Below are 22,468 nucleotides of genomic sequence, written 5' to 3'. Positions count from 1 at the left end.
TTATTTACTTTTTTAATAGTCTCATGTAGAAAAAGTTAATTGCTTTTAAACATGTGGACAAATGAAGAATTTCATATTTAATATACCCAACATTCAAAAAGAATTGGGTTTTTAAGAAAGCAAGGAGTACTCAAATTAGGTAAACTATGTGACAGTCTGACTAATGACCTCCACTACGATGTGTTTAAGCTGAAGCTCAATCCAGAGTGAGGTCCAGGAAATAAGGGACACTGGTGTAAACAGACTTCAGTCACAAAACGTGATGTTTCAGTCTGGTATGAAGAATACATCACAACAACTTCTTACATCATCCTGGCATGCGCCAGTGCTAACAACCACTTGTGCTTTTTTACATGGTAACAGATTTCACTTAGGCAGCTCTTTACTGGTCACGCTGTTAAGGTTTATCAGCAATGCGATGACTTGTTTACCACATGCCATAATCATTGCATGAAATCTACACTCTCTGCTTGAGTTAACTGAATTACTTTAAGATATCCGATAACTTGGATCTGTTTTCAGTCTTGCTTTTTGCAAGTAAAAAGGCTTTACTTAAGTATAAGAAGAGAGTATGAAGGTCTATGAGAACTAGAATTCTCTGTTAAAGAACTCTGAACATTTTGCACATAAAAATTAAAATACAAAAATACAGCCAAGTGCTTTAATTTAACCTGAACCTATATTTTTTACAAAGAATCCTGTGGGTATTTGTCTATTTGACAATATTTGCATTAAGGTCAAGCAGAACTACTAACAAATACGCAAACCAAGAGGCTTATTTTGTCCTTAATAAACAACCACCACCTGTTACCTGGAGTAATACCTCATTACAGCGTATAGGCTCAGAGCGTGCTGCAGGAAAGGCATGGAATTGCTGCACATTGTGAAATTCAAACTGCGTTATTCTAGATGGGCACCAGTAACTGCAAGAAGCAAAGGATTACTTTAAATGACAGTCTAATCAATGCATGAGATTAATGAATTTACTTCTTGATTATCCCAAATCATATGCTGTATTTGGGAGTGAGACCCATTTGGCCCATTATAGAGCGGTAGTTCTAAAATGTTAAAAATGAATGTCACGAACTTACAAGAGGGTTATTTTTGCAGTGCATGGGTTCACTTACCTCTAGATACAATGTACCAAAAATAAAAACAGACCTGTAAGCTTATACTTTGTAGGACATCCTGGCATTTAGAATTTTTCTACTTGTCTCTGAAAGTCAAGAAAACCATACCCCAATTAGGCAAGTATTTGGATATTCGACTTTTCAGTGTTTATATTATACATGAGGCATAATATACATATTTAGGAAGTTTGAAGTTAGACCTCCATAGCAATTTTAGGAAGGATAATTTTTCCCTATACAATTGTAAAGTTAACTGAACAAGTATTTTCCTTCGTTTTCTAGGGTTATTACTATTTCAATTAAATATATGAATGCCCTAATCTAGTTCTTACATCTTGGTTTAATTTCTAAATAATAGGTAAATTTTGTCAATTATATTTCACTCCTTTTGGGTGATTAAAACAAAAGTCCAAGTTCTTAGAAGTTATTGTACAGGAATAAATGAAGCACTGAGAGTACAAGTCTTCCATCCTAACAGGGAAAATACTGCATAAATGGCAAATTAGTTGAGATCCATTCTTCATTCATTTTATACATTGCTAATGAGTACCACCGAGCACCTATTATGGGGTCAGGTACTCTTCTGCATTCTGAGGACCTAGGAGTGAAAAACCACAAAAATTCCTTGCCTTACGAGGCTTACATTCTAATCGGGAAGGACAGAAACAAAAAAATAAACAAATAGGCAAAAAAATAAACAAGATAATCTGATTTTGATAAGTGCCATGAAGGACATGAACAGGGCCGTGTAACTGACAAAAAGGGTAAGGCGGGGAGCTGCTGTCACTCAGGTCATCAGAGAAGGTCCTGCTGAGAAGCTGACAGCTGAGAAGACATTCAGGGGAGAGCTTAAGAAAACATATTCCAGGCGCTGCCTGAAATAAGAAAGAAGTTGGTATAACGGAGGAACAGGAGGGAGCCAGTGTGGTGTGGTTGTCAGGTACTGAGAAGGTGAAACTGGAAAGGGAGTCAGGCCTGACGAGGAAGGTCTTGGAGGCCACCACAGGGAAAGCCAGGAAGAGAAAGCAGGAATCATACAGTTTTATAGTTTCCGTATTTTTAAGCTCATTTATGTGGCTGAGGGAGGCCAGGGAGGAGCGAGAACAGCGGGTCAGCACAGTAACCAGGAGAAGGAGGCTTAGCCTGGTAGCTGGGGAAACAGAACTGATGTGACTGGGCGGCAGGTTAGATACAGAAGAAGAGAGAGGAACCAGGAAAAAACCCTAAGCCTTTGGCTTGAACAATTGAGTAAACTTTGTTCCATTTACTAAGGTAGAAAAACATTTACTCTCCCATCTTAACTTTAAAAAAAAAAGGAAAAATATATATGAAAAAATGGGTGTTAGATATTGGACAACAGGCAGTAAAAGATGGTGGCGTTAAATGGAGTGAGCCCCATGACTGCCCAGGTCGCTTGGAGGCAGTTGCTAGGCTGTGGTGCAAGAAGGGGAACCCAACCCAAGCCAAGCAGTCTGGCTGAGTTGAGGAGACAAAAGTTAAGAATTTCGGGAGGCCAGATCAGCTAGAATTGGCAGGGCCGAGGACCAGAGAGAAGACAGCTGCACAGAGAGAAGAGAGTACCAAAGATGCACACAGGGTTCCTCTGAGGTCTTCAGGAGAGTGTTGATCAGCACAAGGAAATACTCAACAACAGGGAAAGAACCACCAAAAAGAAGCAGGCCAAAAATTCTTGAGCTGGGAATAATTCATGTTCCTACTGTCAAAACTGGAAAACCCTTACCACGAAGAGGGCATCGAGTAGAATCCTTTGGAGGAGCTCACTTCACTAGTGGAGAAAAGTAGTCCAAGACTCAAGGCTGCTCGGGCCCACCTAACAAAGCTTAAAAACAAGCCTTGAAATGATCAAACTGTTTCCAAGTAACTCGACTGCATTCTAAGACAAAGCTCGAGAATACTTAATACGCACATATACACAAAAACCCAACACCCAACAATATAAAAACCCACACCCAATAAGAAATTGCTAGGCATGCAGAGAGGCAGGAACATAGGACCCAAAATGAGGAGAAAAGTAAATCAATTAAAAACCCCAAATGACACTAATGATAGCTGTTTTAATGTCCTTATTTACAATTTCTATTGTAAATATTATGTTAACAAGGTGGAGAAAAGAAATAGCATGTTAAAGAAACATGGAAGATATGAAAACCAAAAAAGCAAAATCAAACGTCTGTAGACAAAAATACATTGGGTGGGAAATTAGTGCAGAAAAATAGGTTAGTGAACTTGATGGCACCGCAATAGAAACTATCCAAGATTAAAGACAGAGAAAGAAGACGGGGACAACGTACAGAATACCAGTAAACTGTGCGGCCACTTCAAACAGCCCAATATGCATGTGAACTGGAGTCGCAGGAGGAGGTGGGTGAGACTGGGAGAGAGAAAACTTATTTTAAGAAATAACAGCCAAAATTTTTCCAAATTTGATGAAAACTATAAACCCAGATTTCCAGTAAGTGCTACAAATTCCAGGCACAAAAAAAAAATGAAGAAAACTATACCAACGCACATTATAATTCAACAGACAAATTAAAGAGCAACATCTTGAAAACTAGAATTTTATGCCCAGCACAAAATATCTTTCAAACATAAAGATTTCAAAATGTTACTCAACAGGGTAGGCCTGTACACTCTGCTAAAAAGATTTTGGATTTTTATCTTCAAAGTAATCCTAAATCATTAACCGATTCTACATGATGAGAGTTGCATTTCAGAAAAGACACATTAGCTTTTGAGACGAACAGGCGGGCATGGGGGAGGGGGTAATATGCATATGTAAGGGCAGAAAAGCAGAATCTTGTTCAAAAACAAAAGGCACTGACTCACATGAAGGTGGTGGAAGTGGGGATGGAGAAAGGACTGACTGGGAAAGTATCTAGAAGATAATTATTCAAAGACTCGGAGATTGGATGTCAAGTGTGAGAAAGATGCAAGAGTCAAAAATGATTCCCAAGTTTCTGTGATGAGCAACTCTACTTACATATGATTTTACCACCTGAAAAATCATTTAAACCAATTATACCCCATCAAACCATAACTAAAACAACTCAAGAGTAAACTATTCTACATACTGCATTTGAGCTGAAAGATTCACTGCGTAAAACACAGAACAGCAGTTTTCTGTAGGAGAAAAAGATGAAGGCATTAGGTTTGTTCATCTGAAATCTACACTGAGCAGCTCAGTCTTGGATTTGAGATGTTGCTGTTGTTCCTTATGGAAAATAGTTCCAGCATGATTTCCATGAGCCACCTGTTGAGACACTGAAGTGCCTTTACAGAACAGTTCCTTCTAGAGGTTAATCACCATAGTGGGGTTTTACCTTTTTAAAGAATTGTAACTCTCAGGAAGCATTTAGAATGGCTGCAAATTTTTGGTAATTCACTTCTAGTTCAGCAACCCTGCCCCTGTGTTTCTATCTTCACAGTTAGGAAACTATCAACAAAAGATTTTTAAAGGGTTTTAAACAGTAATTACAAATGTTGATTGTGTATTTACTAAGTGCTAAGTACTTTATGCTGTGTTAAGTACCTTACATCATAATCTCATTTAACCTTAGGTAGTTTTTATCCCCATTGAACACGTAAGGAAACTGAGATGCAAAAAAGTTAAGTAACTTGCCTTAGATTATGAAGCTATTAAGTGATAGAGCCAAGAATATGAATCCAGAAAGGTCTGACCTCAGTCCCTGGCCTTGAGAAATTCATCTTTAAACCTCAAAAATTAGGATATGTGTAAATAATAGCCTGATTTTGCATGTACATATTTTACATGTAATAACTAAGTTTCTTAATTATTTCCATTTTAAAAGTCACAAAATCTTATTAAAATGTGGGCTTTCAACCTGCCTCAAGAGATTCCTGAAAGCACGTAAGTTAATGAGCAAGAATTGTATGCAGACTATGAGAGTTTCCATTAACTTATGTACATGCCTGCGTGTGTGATGAGGGTGCTGACAAGAGAATCCAAGTCATCAGTGCCAGAGCTTGGCTGAATATAGACACTGAGAACCTGAGATTGTACTGAGAGTTGAATACGTTAAGCAGCACAACACAAACTATTGATGCTTCACTTAGCACTGCCATGGGAAACGCAAGTCCGGTGATTGAAACAGAAAGCATGGTGCTCGGTGGACATGGGTGAGTGTGCGTATCCTTCAATTTCTCATGCTGAATTACGTGCCTTGTATGCATGACTCTCACCAACAACTATACAGTTATTAGGATTAACTTCAAAATTATAAACTAATTAAAATTTTCTCCATAGTTTAACAGAAAGTCACAGTTTAAAAGGTTATCTTTTTTCTTTCAACAACAACAAAAAAAGCCTAGAAACTGAAATTCTCCAATAAAGTTCTTTTATTTGGGTTCAACCTGGAATAGTTTAAACTTGATCTCTCTTTGCCAGAGAAATGAAATCTCCAATTCTATAGATTGTAATAGAAAAGTACTGAATTTGCATATTTCCAATAAAGGATATTTGCTTCATGCTTTGGGCAACTACCATAGTTACCCAGAAGAGTATTTTCAGTAAATATAACTGTCACAGCACTGAAATGCCCAGAATAAATTTCCTAACTTTAAAAAATTGTCCTTATGTTGCCATAACACAGTGGTCTTTAGTCTCCTGACTATTCACACTATTTGAAAACCATGAAAATACAGCTTTTTAGCATGCACGCTCAGTTGGAAAAGGATTTGTTCCTCTGAAAACACCACTGGTTAGATTAGGCAGAATGGAGGGCACCTCTGCGGGTGAACAAGCAGGTGGGTGTCCTCGTGGTCTTACAGTCATCTCTTTCCTTAACAGGTGAAGCACTGATGCCAGCAAGGGGAGAGAGTCCAGGCACATGACTCAGCTTATGACTTAATTTTCCACAGCTGAGAAAAGAAAAATCACCAAAATAAGTTAGTTTTAGGACAAACAGGTGGGGTTGATGGTACACTTACCTGACTATGAATCAAGAACCCTTTACGTAAGAAAAAAAGTGCCAACTCTGGCAATAGCAACCATAGAACATCGTCGAGAAAAAACATTAACAATTTCCAGGATCAAAAATGATATACTGCAGCTCATGGGGTTTTGGTTTTCATTCATTCTGCCTCCATACCTTTCCCGATATCAGAAGCCAACCCAGCCCATGCTATTAAATAGACGTGAGATTCAAACTTGCTTTTTATGTTTCACTCAAGAGCAGTCTATTATACTTGTGTAAAATGAGAAAACCTAAGCTGAATGTCTATTTCCAATGTCTATTTCTCTACCTCAAGTTATTTCCATGCCAGGCCCTCCCTCTCTCCATGCCTTCCTCCCTTCCTCTCTCTTCCTCTCTGCCCCTGCCCCCTGCCTCTCACACAGACACACACATAGTAGGAAGAACAAAGATTATCATATATAGTAAATTTTAAGACTAAGGCAGATGCTACCAGAGGTAATCACACTTACTCTTATATTAAATCCTAGAAGATCACTTATAACACCTGAGACAGCAGAAAGGATAACTACTCGTGTGATGTTGTAGATTAAGGGATTCATCGTCAGTCCATAGAGTCTAAATGGTGTGTCCAACTCCTACAAAAACATGAAAAGAACTGAGATGAAATACATGGTTTCACAATAGCTATCGGTGATTTCTGGGCTGTTTTTTGTTTTAGGGGAAGATGACTGCTTAAGGCCTCTTCCCTTAATGTCAATAGCTACCTTCAAAAAAACCTGTAATGGATTCTCGCCTACTTTTCCACTAGCTAAGTTTTTAAAGGTGGGTTCAAGCAATATGCTATTTGTGATTTTTTTAAGTGTAATTTTAAAAGGTCACAGATATCAGCAACACAAGAACTTGGGTAGCAAGATGGGAAAGTTTTTCTCAGAGTCATTAACCCCAAACTATCCGGCTGGCATTCTGAATCTACATAGCCTGGCATCTATCTGTTACTAGGGTCTTCTCCAAGCACAGCACTGATTTACTTTAAATGGTAATAAAAATGTATCACGGGATATTACTTACTTTCAACAACTTGGTGGATAGCTTTAGCACATTGTTTACTAGAGTAAGCTGTTCTTTCTTATTCGGCTTTTTTTCCATTTTAAGATATAAATTAATCTAAGGGAAGGAATACAGATTAAAGCAAATGCCATGGAAAAGATATATATATATATTACATTCAATTTGGCAGGCTCTGAGGGCAATGTTTTCAAGTAAAATAAACTTCAAAATTCCAGTAGCTATTTCTACAGAGCACATATGTCATGTACCCAACCCCCCGTCCCTCAGTCAGTCACATTTGGCAAAGAAAAGCTATAATGAATTAAAAAATGATGAAGCAATTTATTAAAACAAGGGAAATTTTTATATTAACGATAGTAATTGAAGTGTAAATTCCTTGAGTTCAAAAACTGTATTTTGCTCATCTCGGTATCCCACAAGTGATCTAACACCCTCATTAAACATGTATGGACCGGAAGAAGACAGCTGCTTTTAACTTCCCAATCCCTTAGTTTTTGCCTTGTAGGAAGAACTCTCCATTATATTTCTAAGGCAAAAAATAAAAACTAATGATACCAGATATTTTTATTTAAAACTTATAAATACCCATGAAATTTTAAAAAAAACTTTATATTACTCCGTATTTATAAGAAACGTTTTTTAATCTTAATATCTATTCACATACTAAAGAGAAAATATTTTCTGAACACTTGGTTGTATTCTATGACTGATAGAGAAGAAATTCAAGAAGCTTATTAAACATACTCTAATGAAGGGATTCTAAAGATCTAATACTTGACATAGAATATGGGACCAAAAGCATGCTCCGTTACCACCAATAAAAATAATTTTCATACTACAAAGTAGCATCCAATCCTGAGAGCAGGTGGGTAAAACATTATACTCATTTTACAAGAAGGGAAAAATCATATAGTTGCAAAGTGACTTTTAAGCTGGAAGGTCACATAGCTAGAAAGTGACAGAATCTAGACTCCACCCTGAATCTTCTGCACAAACCTTATTATGCCGTCTCTAACCACTGAACCAAACTGACATGGGCCAAACAATACCTGTTCAGTAAGTAATATTGAAACATTGCTGTATTTCTTATTGGTTTCAGACCCCAGCGAGGCCAGGCGCAGTAAGAAAAGTAGCAAAGCTGTTTCCCAGATCAAAAACTCCCAGTTATAAGCATCATTCAGGAAAGTTTTATGTCCCCGGAGAACCTGTAAAAAGGACCCAAAAAAGTTAAGCTTTTCATTTGTCTTAAAATCTATAATTACTCCTTTACTCTAGCAATTTAAAAACTTTTACAAGATAACAATATTTAAATACTTATGGCAGGAAAGTTTTAATATTCATGAAGTATTATCTATGTAATTAGTCATTATGTATTTCTCTAAGTTTCCTAGGTTTTTCTCCTTTGCATGAAAGACAGCAAGGGTCTGGAAGTAACTGAGGAGGAAAACAATGAGTGTGTATATGTCCATGAATGACTGAAAAATTGTGCTGAACACTGGAATTTGACACAACACTGTAAAATGATTATGAATCAATAAAAAATGTAAAAAAAAAAAAAACCATAACACGGTAAGACGAATGCATTTCCAAGTTCTCTGACCCCTCACAATTACCTGGTGCCCATTTTTCAAAGGATTAAATCTGCATTTGACTCCCTAAAACATGTGGCCCAGCCCCCATGAGCAGAAAATCCTGAGGGTCAGTCCTTTACTCCACCTTAGGCTCTGAATGACAGCAGCAGCTGCCACCAGTTACCAAGTGCCTGTGATGTGTCAAGTTTCCAGGTAAAAGTTTTTGTTTTCTTCAAAATTTTCATTGCTTGAAATGTAAAAAAGTTCACCCAAGCAAGCCCAAGGTGAAATGGGATTTACTGAAAAATACACAGAGAACCCTCATGGAAACTGAATACAGGCCTTTGAAAAACAGGAATCAGCGGTGGCTGCCCTCTCCACCTCCCACCAGGGCCATTTGGGCTCCCACCTCCACTCCTCTCAGCCGGTTCCACTGCCTTGCAAGACCCTGTTTACTGCTCCCCTCTAACTCTGGCTTGCTCCTGCTTCGGTTTGTCTGAGCATCCTACTGACCCCACTGACCCCTCCTGACCTGTCTTCTCCAAACTCTGCCACTGATGCCTCAGACTTTCATTTCTAATACAAAAGAGGGAATATGTTTACTGAGTCTGAGTCAGGCACTCACTCCTGCCAGTTAGTACACAGGGGAGGAAAGTGACAGCTAGTAGCAACCTAGGCTCACCTCTTCCCCAGCGTGACACAAGAGCTAACTAATACACAAACCCCAGCCAAACTGCTATAAAACCAAACACAAAGAAAAACTCTTAAAACCAGCCAGAGAAAAGGGACATTACTTTTAAAAGGGCAGCAATAAGACTAACACTGATGTCTCAAGATAAAAGATGGAAATTGTAACAGAATCCTAGAAGTGCTGAAACTACAACCTAGAAATCTATACCCGGTGAAAATATCCTTCCAACATAAAAATGGTGAAAGACATTTTCAAACAAACAAAAACAGAGAATTCATCACCCGCAGATTCTTCAAGCAGGAAGAAACTAATTTCAGAGAAAAACAAAGAAATGCACAAACTAATGAAAAGTAATGAAAAGGATAAATATACAGGTGAATTTAAATGAATAATTAACTACAAAAAGCAATAATTACATCTTGTAGGTTTAAATACATGTAAAATTGAAATGAAGAATACTAATAACACAAAAAGTGAGTATGTAAATGAGATAAAGTGTTGTAAGATCCTGGCACTATCAAGCAACTGGCAAATTAATCATTTTATTAGACTATAATAAGTAAGAATGTAGTAAACTCTGGTCAATAGGAGTAAACGAACCTATACAAAGTTAACAGAGAAGATTAAAAAAAATCTTAAAGAATATTTAATTAATAAAAGATGGCAAAAAGGGAGAGAAAAAGGAAAATTAATAGGTAGACCAAATAAGAACCAAGTAACATTTGCGATTATAGTAATTACATTAAGTTTAACTGGGCGAGACATTCCAAAACATTAAAACTGTGCAGCTGGATTAAGGAATAAGCAACCAAAGACGGATACGCTGATTATGAGACACAACTAAAATCTGCAGACAAAGTATGTGAAAGCGGGTAGACAAAGATATGCATACAAAAACCAATCAAAACGCAACTGGTGTAGTTAAATTAATATCAATTAGAGTAGACTTCAAGTTAAGAAACATTAGAAATAGAGACATTTCATAAGGTCATGAAAGATAAAGCCTGACACTATTCAGGATTAAAGGAGATTAAAGAGACATGATAACTAAATGCAATGATGTGATCCTGGATTAAGAAAAAAAATAAAGGACGTAAAAGTCCATATACCAAGAAGATGCATAACAATTCTAAATCTGCATGCACCCAGTTATACTGCTTAAAAATATAGAGAGCAAAAATAAAAACTGACAGAAGTAAGAGGAAAAGATAAATCCACCATCAGGGCAGACTTGACCACACCTCTCTCAATGGCTGACAGAATAAGTAAACCAAAACAATGAGTAAGGACACAGGAAATTTCAGCCATGCACCTAGTAATATTATATACATGTACACACTTAACCACAGTGAACTGGTTTAAAGCAGAACTGAACGCTGTTTTCCATTTTCACTGAAACAGATCTGAAACTTACCTGGGCACAACAAATGAAAGCAATGGAAAGTGTCAGTAAGAAGACTGAAGACACGACAACATCCACTGAACGCTGCGGGCCCCGTCTCTGTGGAGTGAGACACGTCGTTAACGTCTTACATCACCACTGGAGCCAGCAACAGCCCTCACATCATTCACACTCTGAACTTTACTACACTGATGTGAAAATAAACATTTATAAGAAGTCTCTGACACAGGATTTTAATATATTTTGGACATCTTCAACTTTAATTAAGCTCTGAGATCCATGCTATTCAAATTAAGGGTGTGACTGATTCACAAACATGCTTTCAGTTGGAATATTTGCCAAAAAGTTAGAAAAAGATGCAACGTTCAGTTTATCACTCTGTCGTAGGAATTTAAATTTTCTTTTCCCTTTCTAAGCTTTATGTACGTATCTCTACCAGCTTTGTAGATAGATCACTCCCAACTGGCTGACCAGTCTGTCAGCCACTGACAGAGTCTGTCCAGTACACAGAACTACACTGCCCACTGAGCATCTGTCACCAGAAATTCCACTTGGCATGTTTTCTGAGTATTCCTGCATATTCCACTGTTAGTCAAATAAAACTCACCTTTAGAAAGGAACGCAGTGATAACCATATCTTAATGTTCTCCACCTTTTTAAGTCTGAAATGAGGTATTTCATACTTCCTAGCTTTCCTGGCAGAAGTAATATGGCTGAAGAGTTTTGCAAATAAAAATCTCTAGAAGTTAAAAAAAAATCACAAAGAGAAATGAACATATGTGTCACTGTATATTTATATATTTATATATATTTATTTATATATATTTATATATATATATTTATATAATTGTAAACAATATTCCCAGCATAAAAAACATTAAAAAGATCAGGTTCTAATCAGCAGTCACTAAGACAGGCAGTGAAAAAGCATTGTTAATAGCTCATTAACCTGTTCCTTGCAAAGCACATTATGTAGTAACATACTTCTACATAATGTGGTACACTCTTGACATTTTCAAGATGTCAAACTTTGTGAATCTCCACCTTCACAAATTCAAATGTCTATACAAAATTCTGGCTTACTCTCAAACTACATTTCCATTCAAAACCACATTTTTTTGCACATGTCACCAATAAATTAAGTTCTGAATCCCTAAGCCTTATCAAATTTCAATAAATTTATTTCTCACTTGGCTACTTTTCACAGAACCATTTTCACTTTGAGAATTACTACATATGCTATGTATACAAAACAGCAAATGCACATCACTCACTCCTACATGTGGGCTCAGGAAAATTTCAGATTACAACACATCATTGTGATAGCTATCATAAGTGTTAAATGCCCAAATAGCAAAAGTCCACTGCTCAATCCTTCATTGTCCATATGAACTTTTGGAGAGAGAACAAATCAAGAGAACACAAGCAACTCGATGGAATACAATACACAAAAGGGAGGTGAGAAATTTTACTTAATTTACAACCAACCTGTTTATATGTTCTCTCTGCTACACACATCATGAAAAAAAACATCCAAGTAAGACACAATCGTTCAAAAAAATTAATTATAGACAAAATAATAATAGGCGTGACAGGGGGTGCCCCACAAAAGAGAGTCAAGATCTCCTCAGCTGAGATGGACTTGAGTTGGTCAAGGCTCTTCTCACGGAAAAGTCGATGTAAAAAAGGAAAAAATGCTAATCCGATGGTGACGACATTTCCCAGCATCTGATAACCTACTCCTTGCTGATAGGCATTCACCTGGGAATTAATTTAAAATGTCCATCATTATTGCATAGCTAGATGGAGCTATGAAGCAGTGTTTATCAAATATAATTTTTAAAGTGTTAAAAAGTAAATCTGTTTTAAATCTAAAAGAAATACAAATTTAAATGATGTACAAATATGTGACTGTTAGATCTTATTAAAAATTAGGCTTTTGCTCACTATATATAAAAATAGATTTAAAAAATTCTTCTGTATAGCACAGGGAACTATGTTCAATATCTTGTAATAACCTTTAATGTCAAAGAATATGAAAATGAATATATGTATGTATGTATGTATATATGCGTGATTGGGACATTGTGCTGTACACCAGAAACTGACACATTGGAACTGACTGTACTTCAATTTAAAAAAATTAGGCTTTTGTTATAATGCACAGTGCAGGCCTGCTTATTGAGCACAGAACTTTGTATTATAATTTTTTAAAAGGCCTGATTACAAAGAGTGTTTGCTTTCAGATGCCACAGGTTACACTTTTATGGGCATAACTACAAGCATTTCTATAAAGAGTAAGAGTTGTATAAAGTAATAATTAAATGCAATACTCATTTCCTTTCATATAGCATCATCAGACCTTTAAAATCAGCTCTTTACCCCTTCAAATACAGTTATGGGGGAGACACTATTTACTGTGTGGTAGCTGTTTCATATTTTTTTGTTCCTTCTTGTTTTTCTCTTATAAAAATTTTATCTGGGACTGTGATGTGTTCATGAAAAATATTCTTTCATTATACTTTCTTATAGTAGAACTATTCATCATGGATATTTCTGCTGCCCAAAACATTCTAAATTAATGCTGGCAAAAGATTAGGTATGTAGTTTACTCTTACTGATTCAGCTCTATTCTTCTGGACCAAAGCAACCTGTGAGCAAATACCTTTCACACCAGTCAGGATGGACCTGAAATTGCCATATGTTTGGAATGTTATGATCCTAAGCAATCTTTACATAATTTGAATTGTATGTTAGATTTTTTATAAAGTTTGACTAATTTTTACAGAAGAACTTATTTCTCTGATCATTTGGTCCTATCTAATTAGAAATATGTAAAGCTGGAAAACTGGATTTTTTTTTAAGGTAATACGTGACCGAAGTTAATTTTCTTCCTAAATACAGAGAAGATAGTTCCCCATAAAAAGAGAAGTTAGGCCTAAATGAGATAAGGAATATTTGTAGAATATATTTGAACAACTGATCATGCTCACAGGGACCTCTGTAACAGATAAAAAATTACATTACCAAGTAAAGACTCTGACTATAAAATTTAAGATACACATAAAGCAGAGGTACTGTTTTGATCATTAAACAGATACTGTGAAATAGCTGCGGATCACTAAATAGATTTTTGGAAACATCTGAAAACTTATGAAATCTTACCCTGCTCATGATGATGCCACTTATTTCCAACACAGACATGTCCATCTTTTTGCACTCATTCCCTTCCCAGATTATTGCACTAACTCGATCAGAGGCAGGACTTGAGTTCTGAAGCCAGAATAAATGGTTCTGAGAAGAAAAAATAAATATTTCCAACCACTCCTTCTTTCTTCCCTCCATTAGACTTTTTCCCTCTGTCCAGCTCCCCAGCCACTTTTGCCAGTGCTCAGCCTCACCAGTCTCTTCTCTCCCTGCATTTTCCTCTGCCATATCATGTCAAATATCAACTCAAGTCCCTTTTCACCAATGTGTCCTCTCTGATGGCCACAAACCTCACCCATTTTTACCCTTTTCTGAAATTAGAAACCCTCATAGTCTATATCAAACAAATTCACATCTCATTATATGCTGCTTTTATAGCGTCTTCTATTTATTTCCCAAACTAATACATAAATTGCTTTAAAAAGGCCATTTGGAATATTTCTTCTCCTTCTCCAATGATGCTTAGCATAATGCTGATGAGCATTTATGGATATATTAATTGATTAGCCAAAAATATGTATTAAGTAGCTACTATGTAACATGCACTATGAATACAAGAGAGAACAAGACAGATGTGGTCCTTGACATCACGGAGCTTACAGTCTTATGAAGGAGACATGACTAAATAGAGTCACCACAAAGCATGACTGCGGGGGGGAAGAATGCTTAGGAGCATATAGAAAAGGCTTCTTAAAGAAGTATCAGTCAAGCCAAAACCTGAAAAACAAAAAGGAGCAAGCCAAAGGAATAGGTATTGGAGAAGATGTGTTCCAGGCAAATAAACCAGTTTGTGTAAAGACCCAGAAGCACATGAGGAAACTGGAAGAAGTTCAGTAGAGTTAAATTATACCACATGAGACTGTATTAGAGCAAATAAACGAACAGAAGCAAATAATCCAGAAGGGAGAAGAAAGCAATCAAATGATGGTAAGAGGAATGGCATCAGGTTTGTATTTGAGAAGCATCATTCTGGCTGCAGTGTGGAAAATGAAACGAAGGGAGGGCTAGCCTGGAGAAGCTGTTGTAAGGATCCAGATGAGGGCTGATGATGCTCTGCACCAAGCAGGGTGGACACAGGGGGGCAGATGCAGATACTGTACAGCAGAATCAAGAGAATGCGATGATCGACTAGAAACATGGTGGGAGGAATGGCCCCAAGGTTTCTGTCTTGGGTGATTAGCAGCAGCATTTAGAAATACAGGGAATAAAAGAATAGGTTAGGTGGCAGAATTGGGAAATGATGGATTCTATTTGATGTAGTGAATTTAATCTTACCTAGTTATTCTTACATATGCCTTAAATTTACACTGTAAATCCCAAAAGTACAAAGGAGGTCAAAATCATCATAACATTATGCATAGCTATTAAGGGCTAATGTAATTTGGATGAATCCTCAGACTGAATGTAAAGAATATTTAGATTCAAATTCTGATAGCAAGATCAGAGGGAAAAGCTTCAAACTTTATTTGATAAAACGTATGTTGTTTCTAGACAGTTTTGGAAAACTGTATATATTTAATGAAGCAGGATTTTTCCCATTAAAACGTGTAACCTAAATCAATGGTATCTTAGAATCAAGAAAAGTCAATAATTAAACAAATGAATATCCATCATCAACACTATTTATTAAGTCATCCTGGAAATATTTATCATAAAGAAAAATAAAACTAAGAAGAATCATCATCATTGTTCACTGAACATCTGAAGGTTGGTATGAAAACCATTTCTTAATCATTCGGTCTGTCCAGCAGTGGAACAAGCTCATGAAGTAACAATCACTCCAGCCGCACAAGTATTTAAGCAGAGACTAACTGATCTGATCGGCTGATGGGGATGTTGTAACAATGTTAACACATACTGGGTGCTTACTCTTTGCCAGGCATTGTGCTAAGCACTTTTTATATTATCTCATTAGACACATCACATTAGTCTTAAGAAGTAGGAACTATTATATTACCACGTGATAGGTTTAAAAACATTTCTGCAGCTGTAGAATGAATTCCTATGTTCATTGGAAGGCTAAAATACCTTCCAAGGATTCACCATCTCTAGGCTAACTGATTTTATATTAAAATAAAACCTAAAATTAAAAGCATCACTTGGTTTATACATCATTAGAGAAGCAAGTCTTGTAATTCATATGTTAACAATGTGATGTCTCTGAAAATATTATATGAGGTTAACGTACCAAACAATGTATCCTGCTCATATAAAAGGGCATTAAGGATCATCCTAAGGAAAATAAACAAACATAAGGAAGAAAAATTTAGGTCAGGGGAACTCAAGAGTTCTTCCCCCTGAGTTCTAATCCCGACATCTTCACTTACAAATTGTGGGCAATTTCCTCATGTCTAAATTAGGGGTAAAAATAGTACCCACCTTACAGGATTATCACCAAGTTGAATGAGATAAAACAGTGCCAGCACATGGTCAGTACACACTAAATATCAGCTACTATCATCATCACCTTTACAGACCTGCTGGAAAACATCCTCTTTGGGGTCGCGTTTGGTCCCTGGGTGGAGGGTGTTCACGTGGGCCCCCTCACTGTCACTGGTGACCGACGACCGGCACTCGGGGCCGTGCAGCAGGTCGTCCCACAACATGTCCTCAGTCTCCGAGTCGTGGCGGGTGCTCTCTGAGTCTCTTCTCGACATGTTGAGGCCTCGAGAGCCACCACTCATGCCAGATCTAGAGCCCTTCAGGGGAAAACAAAAACCAAAAAAAATTTTTTTCATTGATTTTAAAAAAGAATTATAGATCCGAAATAAAATTAAAACAAGTTAACCTATGGTGACAGCTGACAAACTTTCATAAATTGTATCTGTTCCATCACAAGGCTTCACATAACAATAATACATTTTAATACTTAAATGCTAAACTCTGACGACTCTCTAACAGACTATAAAAGAGCACTCCCTCTGAGAAGTTATAGCCAAGTCATGGGATTGTTCACCTAAGGTGTCCTGGGACGGGAGTGACTCCTGCAAGCACATCTGGAGGATGGAGGTGTGGCTGAGCCTACTGACGGACTCAGCGTCCCCTACTCTAAACACTGTGAGCTTGACTGCAGATCAAGTCATGTCCGGGGCCCCAGCCAAACAGGGAAAGGGAAGATCAGGCAGAGAAAAGGATGGACACTGCAGCTGTCCTGTGGTACAAACAAAATATGAAAGTTTTTCCACAGCCCCAACTGCCTTGTCAATCATAACAAGAGCCACTGCCATCTACTCACCTCACTTCTGATTTATAATGTCCCAAATGTACAAAATGCCCACTGGCTTTCATGATGAGATTTACGGCTCCCGTCTCTCAGGGGTCCTTTTTCAAATATCTGTCCTCATCATCATCAATCCCACTTACATAGGAACGACGCCCAAGAATAAAAGCCATACTCCAAGTGAATAATAACTGGCCTTCTCATCATCTGGGGATTGAGGAATCTCTTTCTGAGCATCACTTATGATACTTTTAAGATTAGCTCAAAGAGAAAGAGCTTATTCTCTTCATAGGGGTAAGTAATCAGTCATTAAAAGCTACTAGATAGGTAGGCAGACAGCTGGAGGCAGGGGAGGGTCAGGCAAACAGAAACACTACTTCAGGACAACCAAGTAAAAAAGGAATGGATAAAGTTGTCACACTCAAGAATACGCCTTGAAAAAAAAAGGACACTTTACCTGACTGAAGGCTGCCGACTCGAACTCTGACTCGGCCAGACTATCTGAATCCCGCATGACAGGGCACCACTTGGAAGTGGTTTTCTTCACCTGCCAAAATCAAGCCAACCGACAACAGGAAAACACGTTGCATACTCTGTTACTGCTCCGTGATGTGGGAGTTAACGCCTACACTTTTATAAACTAAAATAAAAATTACCTGAGTGTTGAGGTGCCTTGAAAGTATGGACTTCCGACTCTTCACTTCACAGCCGTTGTCACTCGAGGCCCCTTCCACGCTCCTCCGCAGGATCATCATCTGGGTCTGAGCTTCGCCGTCTTCCTCGCTTGACAGATCATCTGAAATCCCGTTACCCAGACGCCGAAAGGACTCCTACAAAGAGAACGGCAGCTTCCTCACCGGGGACAGCTCAAAATACTCTCTGAAGCTGTGTGTATAAAAACTAAGAAGCAGTAAAAGAAAACTACATCAGAACTGAACAGATCTACATGTTACCTGGCCTCAATAACGAAAAATATTAAACTTCCTTGAAACTGAACAGCCTAAATGACAAGGCAGTATCACGTAGAGGTGAGAAGCTCAGGCGTGAGTCAAACTGAGTCTGAATCAGCCCTGCTACTCACTCGCCATGTAACTTTGGGCACGTCATTAAATCTCTCTGGGGCTCAGTTTCCTCATCTGAAAAGGAATGATGGTAAAAGTACCCATCTCAGAGAGTTGTTGAAACAATTAAGTGAGTTACCACATGTAAAGCTCTTAGAATAGTGCCAGGCTACAGTCATGGCTCCAAAATATTAGCTTTTTGTGTAATTCGTAAATACCACAATCTAACAAACAGAAAACAGTTCAAGACTATAAAGGAAAAGTGTAGTTAGTTTTGGACATAAAGCAGAGAATATTTCTTCCTAAACCTAGAAGTTTCCCAAATCTTACCAAATTATCACTGCCCACCCACCCACCCCACCCCCGGAAACAGGACACAGCAGCCTCTACACTCATCTGCTTATTAGATCAGCCAGCCTGCTGCTAAGGCCAGATCAATAGCAGATACAATGACAAGTTCTAGTCCTAGAAATTAGACGAATGAGCCACAGCCTTCATGTTATTCTTCGTAATGCCCTCCTTTTCACGTCCTGTGGTTTTACATTTCAAATTACACCAGTCTATTAGTGTCTAATTTGTGTGTCTAGCAGTCTAAGAACAGAAAAATTTGATGCAGTAAAGAGAAGACCTTGTAATACTGACACTCAGCTAAATCTTACCCGACGTCCCTTTTCTCCATCTGAAAACTTTGCTTTCTCTCTTGCTTGCCACATTCTAATGTCTGGCCGACACTGTCTCTTCTTGACAACAGGATGCAGACAACCTGAGTCATTGTCAGTTTCCGTCCCTTTGTTACATATTAATTTTACTCTTTTAATCCTATGTTTTAAAAAGGAAAAAAAAACAATTACTAATTACTTTTCTGAAAGGAAGATCTTTTCTGAAATCACTTTCTTCTGAGGGGTACAATATATTATTCTGGGAAATCAGGAAAACTCAGAAGTCATTATTTTTCAGGCTTTTAGCTTGCCTACGCGCGTAGGAAGCCAGACAATAGTTCTCTCTAGTCTCCAAAGACTCGTGTCAGGTAACTGAGAGGAAGCCTGTTCTTTTCCGTTTTGCAAGGAAGTAGATTCAGTCTCTCTCTCAGACACAATGTCAACCTCTACCTCACACTGCCTGTCTGTGCCACTTCACAGGCTGTCTTCCCCTCTCCTGTCCTTCAAAGCCCAGCGACTCTCAGCTCCTTCATGACTCCTGCTGCCTGCTTCACCCCAGAATAGTCACCCCATCTGCTGAACTGCACGGCCTTCAGTCAGCATGTAATCATTTACGGTGTTTCTACATTGCTGTGACTGTATCATACCTGCTACTCTAACCTTCCTAATTAGACAGGAAAATCCCTGAGAACAAGGATGCCCAGGGCCCAGCACAAGGTTCAGCATAAAGAACTCAAACATTTCAACTAAAGAGTGGCAACTTATCTTCAGAAAAATATGTGAACAGACTTCGTCTTCAAAAAAGGAGTTGCAAAAGAATTTTAGTTTTGAGTCACAAACATTAATGTATGATAAAATAAGTTTTTCTTTGAACTATAGAGTGCTGTCATGACCTGCAAAATCACGAAAGAGGTCAAATTTGTCTTGGATTCATTTCCCTTTCTGTCCTCAGCTCATCAACACCAGCCTCCCGTCCTGTAGCCCACTTCCAAAGAGGTATCAGCTCTCACACTGAAAAATACCTCATCTTTTAAAAATTTTTCTTTCTCTCAAGATGTTGGCCAACATGGCTTAAAATATTTACCCCTTGAGAATATTTATACTTCTGTAATCTTGGGTTCTAGAAACAACCATTAAAGATCAAACAGAATGAAACTTTTATGGTAGATGACTGCACTTACGGGTAACATGAGAGACACTGGAGACATTTCAAATAAGCAAATCATTCTAGGGCCTTTAAAACTCAAACCACAATGATAATATGCTTACAGAGTGTATGCCTATAACCGAATTAGATTATATACTATGTAAACACTCATGTGAACACAAAATCAAGTAAAAATTCCAATGGAAGACTTCCCACCTGTTGCCAAAGAGAGTCCCCCAAAAACCACCATTGAAGGGCACAGATTCCAAAGTTTCTACTCCTCTGGCTTTATCCGAGGAGTTATTTCCATTTTCTCGGCTCGCGTCACCATTTACAGTTTTTCGTAATTTTCTACAAAAAAATATTTCAATAATTTTAGATTATTCAAGACCTTTTCTATTTCTGCTCAGAAAATCCCTACTGATTACTATCTGAAGTTAAGTATACTGAACTTCATATAATGAGGGTAAATTATGTAGGAATATTTCTGACTTAAGGGTAACAAAAGGTTCCAAACCGAAGTCCTAGTTTATATCATTTTGCTCATTCATTAAAGAAATAGAACTGCTACTCAGAAACATTACTGGAAGGAAAACTTTCATAAGTATGATCAAGAGTCTTCAGGAACCACTGAAAGAAGGAACAATTCCTTTAAATGTGTATGTCAGAAATCGACCCATTTGGCACATCTAATCAGGGGAACATGAAATAATAGCAACTGATCATTTTTTATTGATATCCTATGCAGTGGAAAGATACATCCTATAAATACCAACGAGACGCCGCACAATATTTGAGTTCCTTAGAAAACACTAAATCAATTAAACTGAATTTTCAAGGAATATTCTTTTCTGAAAAAATAGTTTTGAAAACATTGAAAAAAAAAGAATAAATATGTTGAAATTTATGACATCAAATGAAAAAAATCTTATTTAGTAACTCCTTAGGGGAACAAAAATCTACAGATATTCTGAGGAAAGATGACTTTGGGAAGATGATACCATACGTACCCAAGAAACCTTGAACAGTTCCAAAACCCACACAGGGCACATAATAAAAACATGATATGAATTCAATGTGTAGAAAAGTTAAATCTTTATTAAAAGTTTAGAACACTTAGAAATCGATTCTCATTATACATGCTTGGAAAAAAGTAGGAATTTTAGTAGCACTAACCCAGTGTACTGAGATTCTTGTTTATAAGTGAATTTTCACCAAATTTTAAGACTGAATTGTGAAGAATGCCTTTTCAAAATCATTATTTAAGGTGAACTTTAATAAGGAATAATATAGTATAGGAATCTTCCTTTTAAACAACTGTACTGAATGACAAAACCCCACCTTGGGTTAAAAGTCCATGACAAGGTTTCTCAGCATCAGGGAGAAAAGTAAAAAGTAAAATCCATATTTTTAAGCCAAAAAATGATGAAAAATGTATGCAAAAGAGGAAGATTTTTTTTTAATTGACTCAAAGACCCTGTAAATCTCTACAATGCCTCTCCCAGAAAACACACAACTACAGGTGTAATTTCTCATCTCACCTTCTTCTCCGATTTCCATTGTTTCCCGATGGCCTTGTTATCTGAGTAGACACGATTTGACAGTGGACGGTTCCCATGAGTAACATAAGGCACAAGGGTCCAAGCACTTCACTTACATTCACAATAGGCATCATACAATATAACACGAGAGCTATCACTGAAAAGAAGAGGTGTCAAAATGCAGAACATTAGGGCTCATCTTTCAAACCAATTCTGATGACTGTACAAAAATCTATTTCCACAAAAATCTATCAGTTAGAAAAGTATACAAGTGAAAGCACACAAATTCCTACAACACAATCCACCTGCACATTAGCTGAGTGAAAACCTGAAGCCCTAGATCACAGAGCTAGTGAAGAAATGATGTGTTCTAAGGATCTGCCTTTCTGGCAGTATGACAATCTAGGTATTTCAAGAGATTTTCCACCACAAAACCACCAGCAGCCATATAATCCTTTGAAGCGTTCTGCTCAGAGAAACGGTATTTTCCAAGGCCCAGAGTTACATAGGTAGCAATTAGCAGAATTGGGTTTTGAATCCAGGCAGCTGGGCTCCAGAGTCCTTACTCTTAACTTCTATGCTATATTGCCTCTTTGTACGTGTATATGAAATGTCCCAAGAAATAAACAGCAAAAGAAACAGAAAACTATCTCAAATTATCTCCCCAAAATTCCAGATACAATTTTACAGATGAGTTCTTTTAGACTTTAACAAAGATAATTCTTGTGCTATCTGAACTATTCCTATGTGGAGAAACAGCTACCAAATTCATTTTGTGCCCTAATACCCTGATAATCAAACATAACAACAGCACCA

General features: G+C 37.4%; 1 protein-coding gene across 5 annotated transcripts in view; it reads right to left on the bottom strand.

Annotated features, from left to right (window-relative positions):
* Positions 1-5,489: 5,489 nt before the first annotated feature.
* Positions 5,490-22,468, bottom strand: part of PHTF1 (putative homeodomain transcription factor 1) — a 53,444-nt gene continuing 36,465 nt past the window's right edge. For 2 of the 5 annotated variants that reach the window (XM_015247486.3, XM_031680519.2), the window contains exons 6-19: positions 21,653-21,809; positions 20,328-20,462; positions 18,965-19,124; positions 17,901-18,074; positions 17,702-17,791; positions 16,502-16,723; positions 13,983-14,111; positions 12,306-12,578; positions 11,425-11,556; positions 10,830-10,916; positions 8,203-8,358; positions 7,154-7,249; positions 6,595-6,720; positions 5,490-6,029 (exon numbers count right to left, since the gene is read on the bottom strand). In XM_015247486.3, coding sequence (XP_015102972.1) covers positions 6,009-6,029; positions 6,595-6,720; positions 7,154-7,249; positions 8,203-8,358; positions 10,830-10,916; positions 11,425-11,556; positions 12,306-12,578; positions 13,983-14,111; positions 16,502-16,723; positions 17,702-17,791; positions 17,901-18,074; positions 18,965-19,124; positions 20,328-20,462; positions 21,653-21,809 — 1,958 coding nt within the window. In that variant the 3' untranslated portion in view covers positions 5,490-6,008. The remainder of the gene's footprint in view (positions 6,030-6,594; positions 6,721-7,153; positions 7,250-8,202; positions 8,359-10,829; positions 10,917-11,424; positions 11,557-12,305; positions 12,579-13,982; positions 14,112-16,501; positions 16,724-17,701; positions 17,792-17,900; positions 18,075-18,964; positions 19,125-20,327; positions 20,463-21,652; positions 21,810-22,468) is intronic. The other 3 variants (XM_015247487.3, XM_072967999.1, XM_072967998.1) reach the window with 3 other exon arrangements.

The sequence above is a fragment of the Vicugna pacos genome, chromosome 9 (genome assembly GCF_048564905.1).
Source record: "Vicugna pacos chromosome 9, VicPac4, whole genome shotgun sequence".
NCBI lineage: Eukaryota > Metazoa > Chordata > Mammalia > Artiodactyla > Camelidae > Vicugna > Vicugna pacos.
The sequence above is the reverse complement of the archived record's forward strand: the minus strand, read 5'-3'. Positions and strand labels throughout refer to the sequence as shown.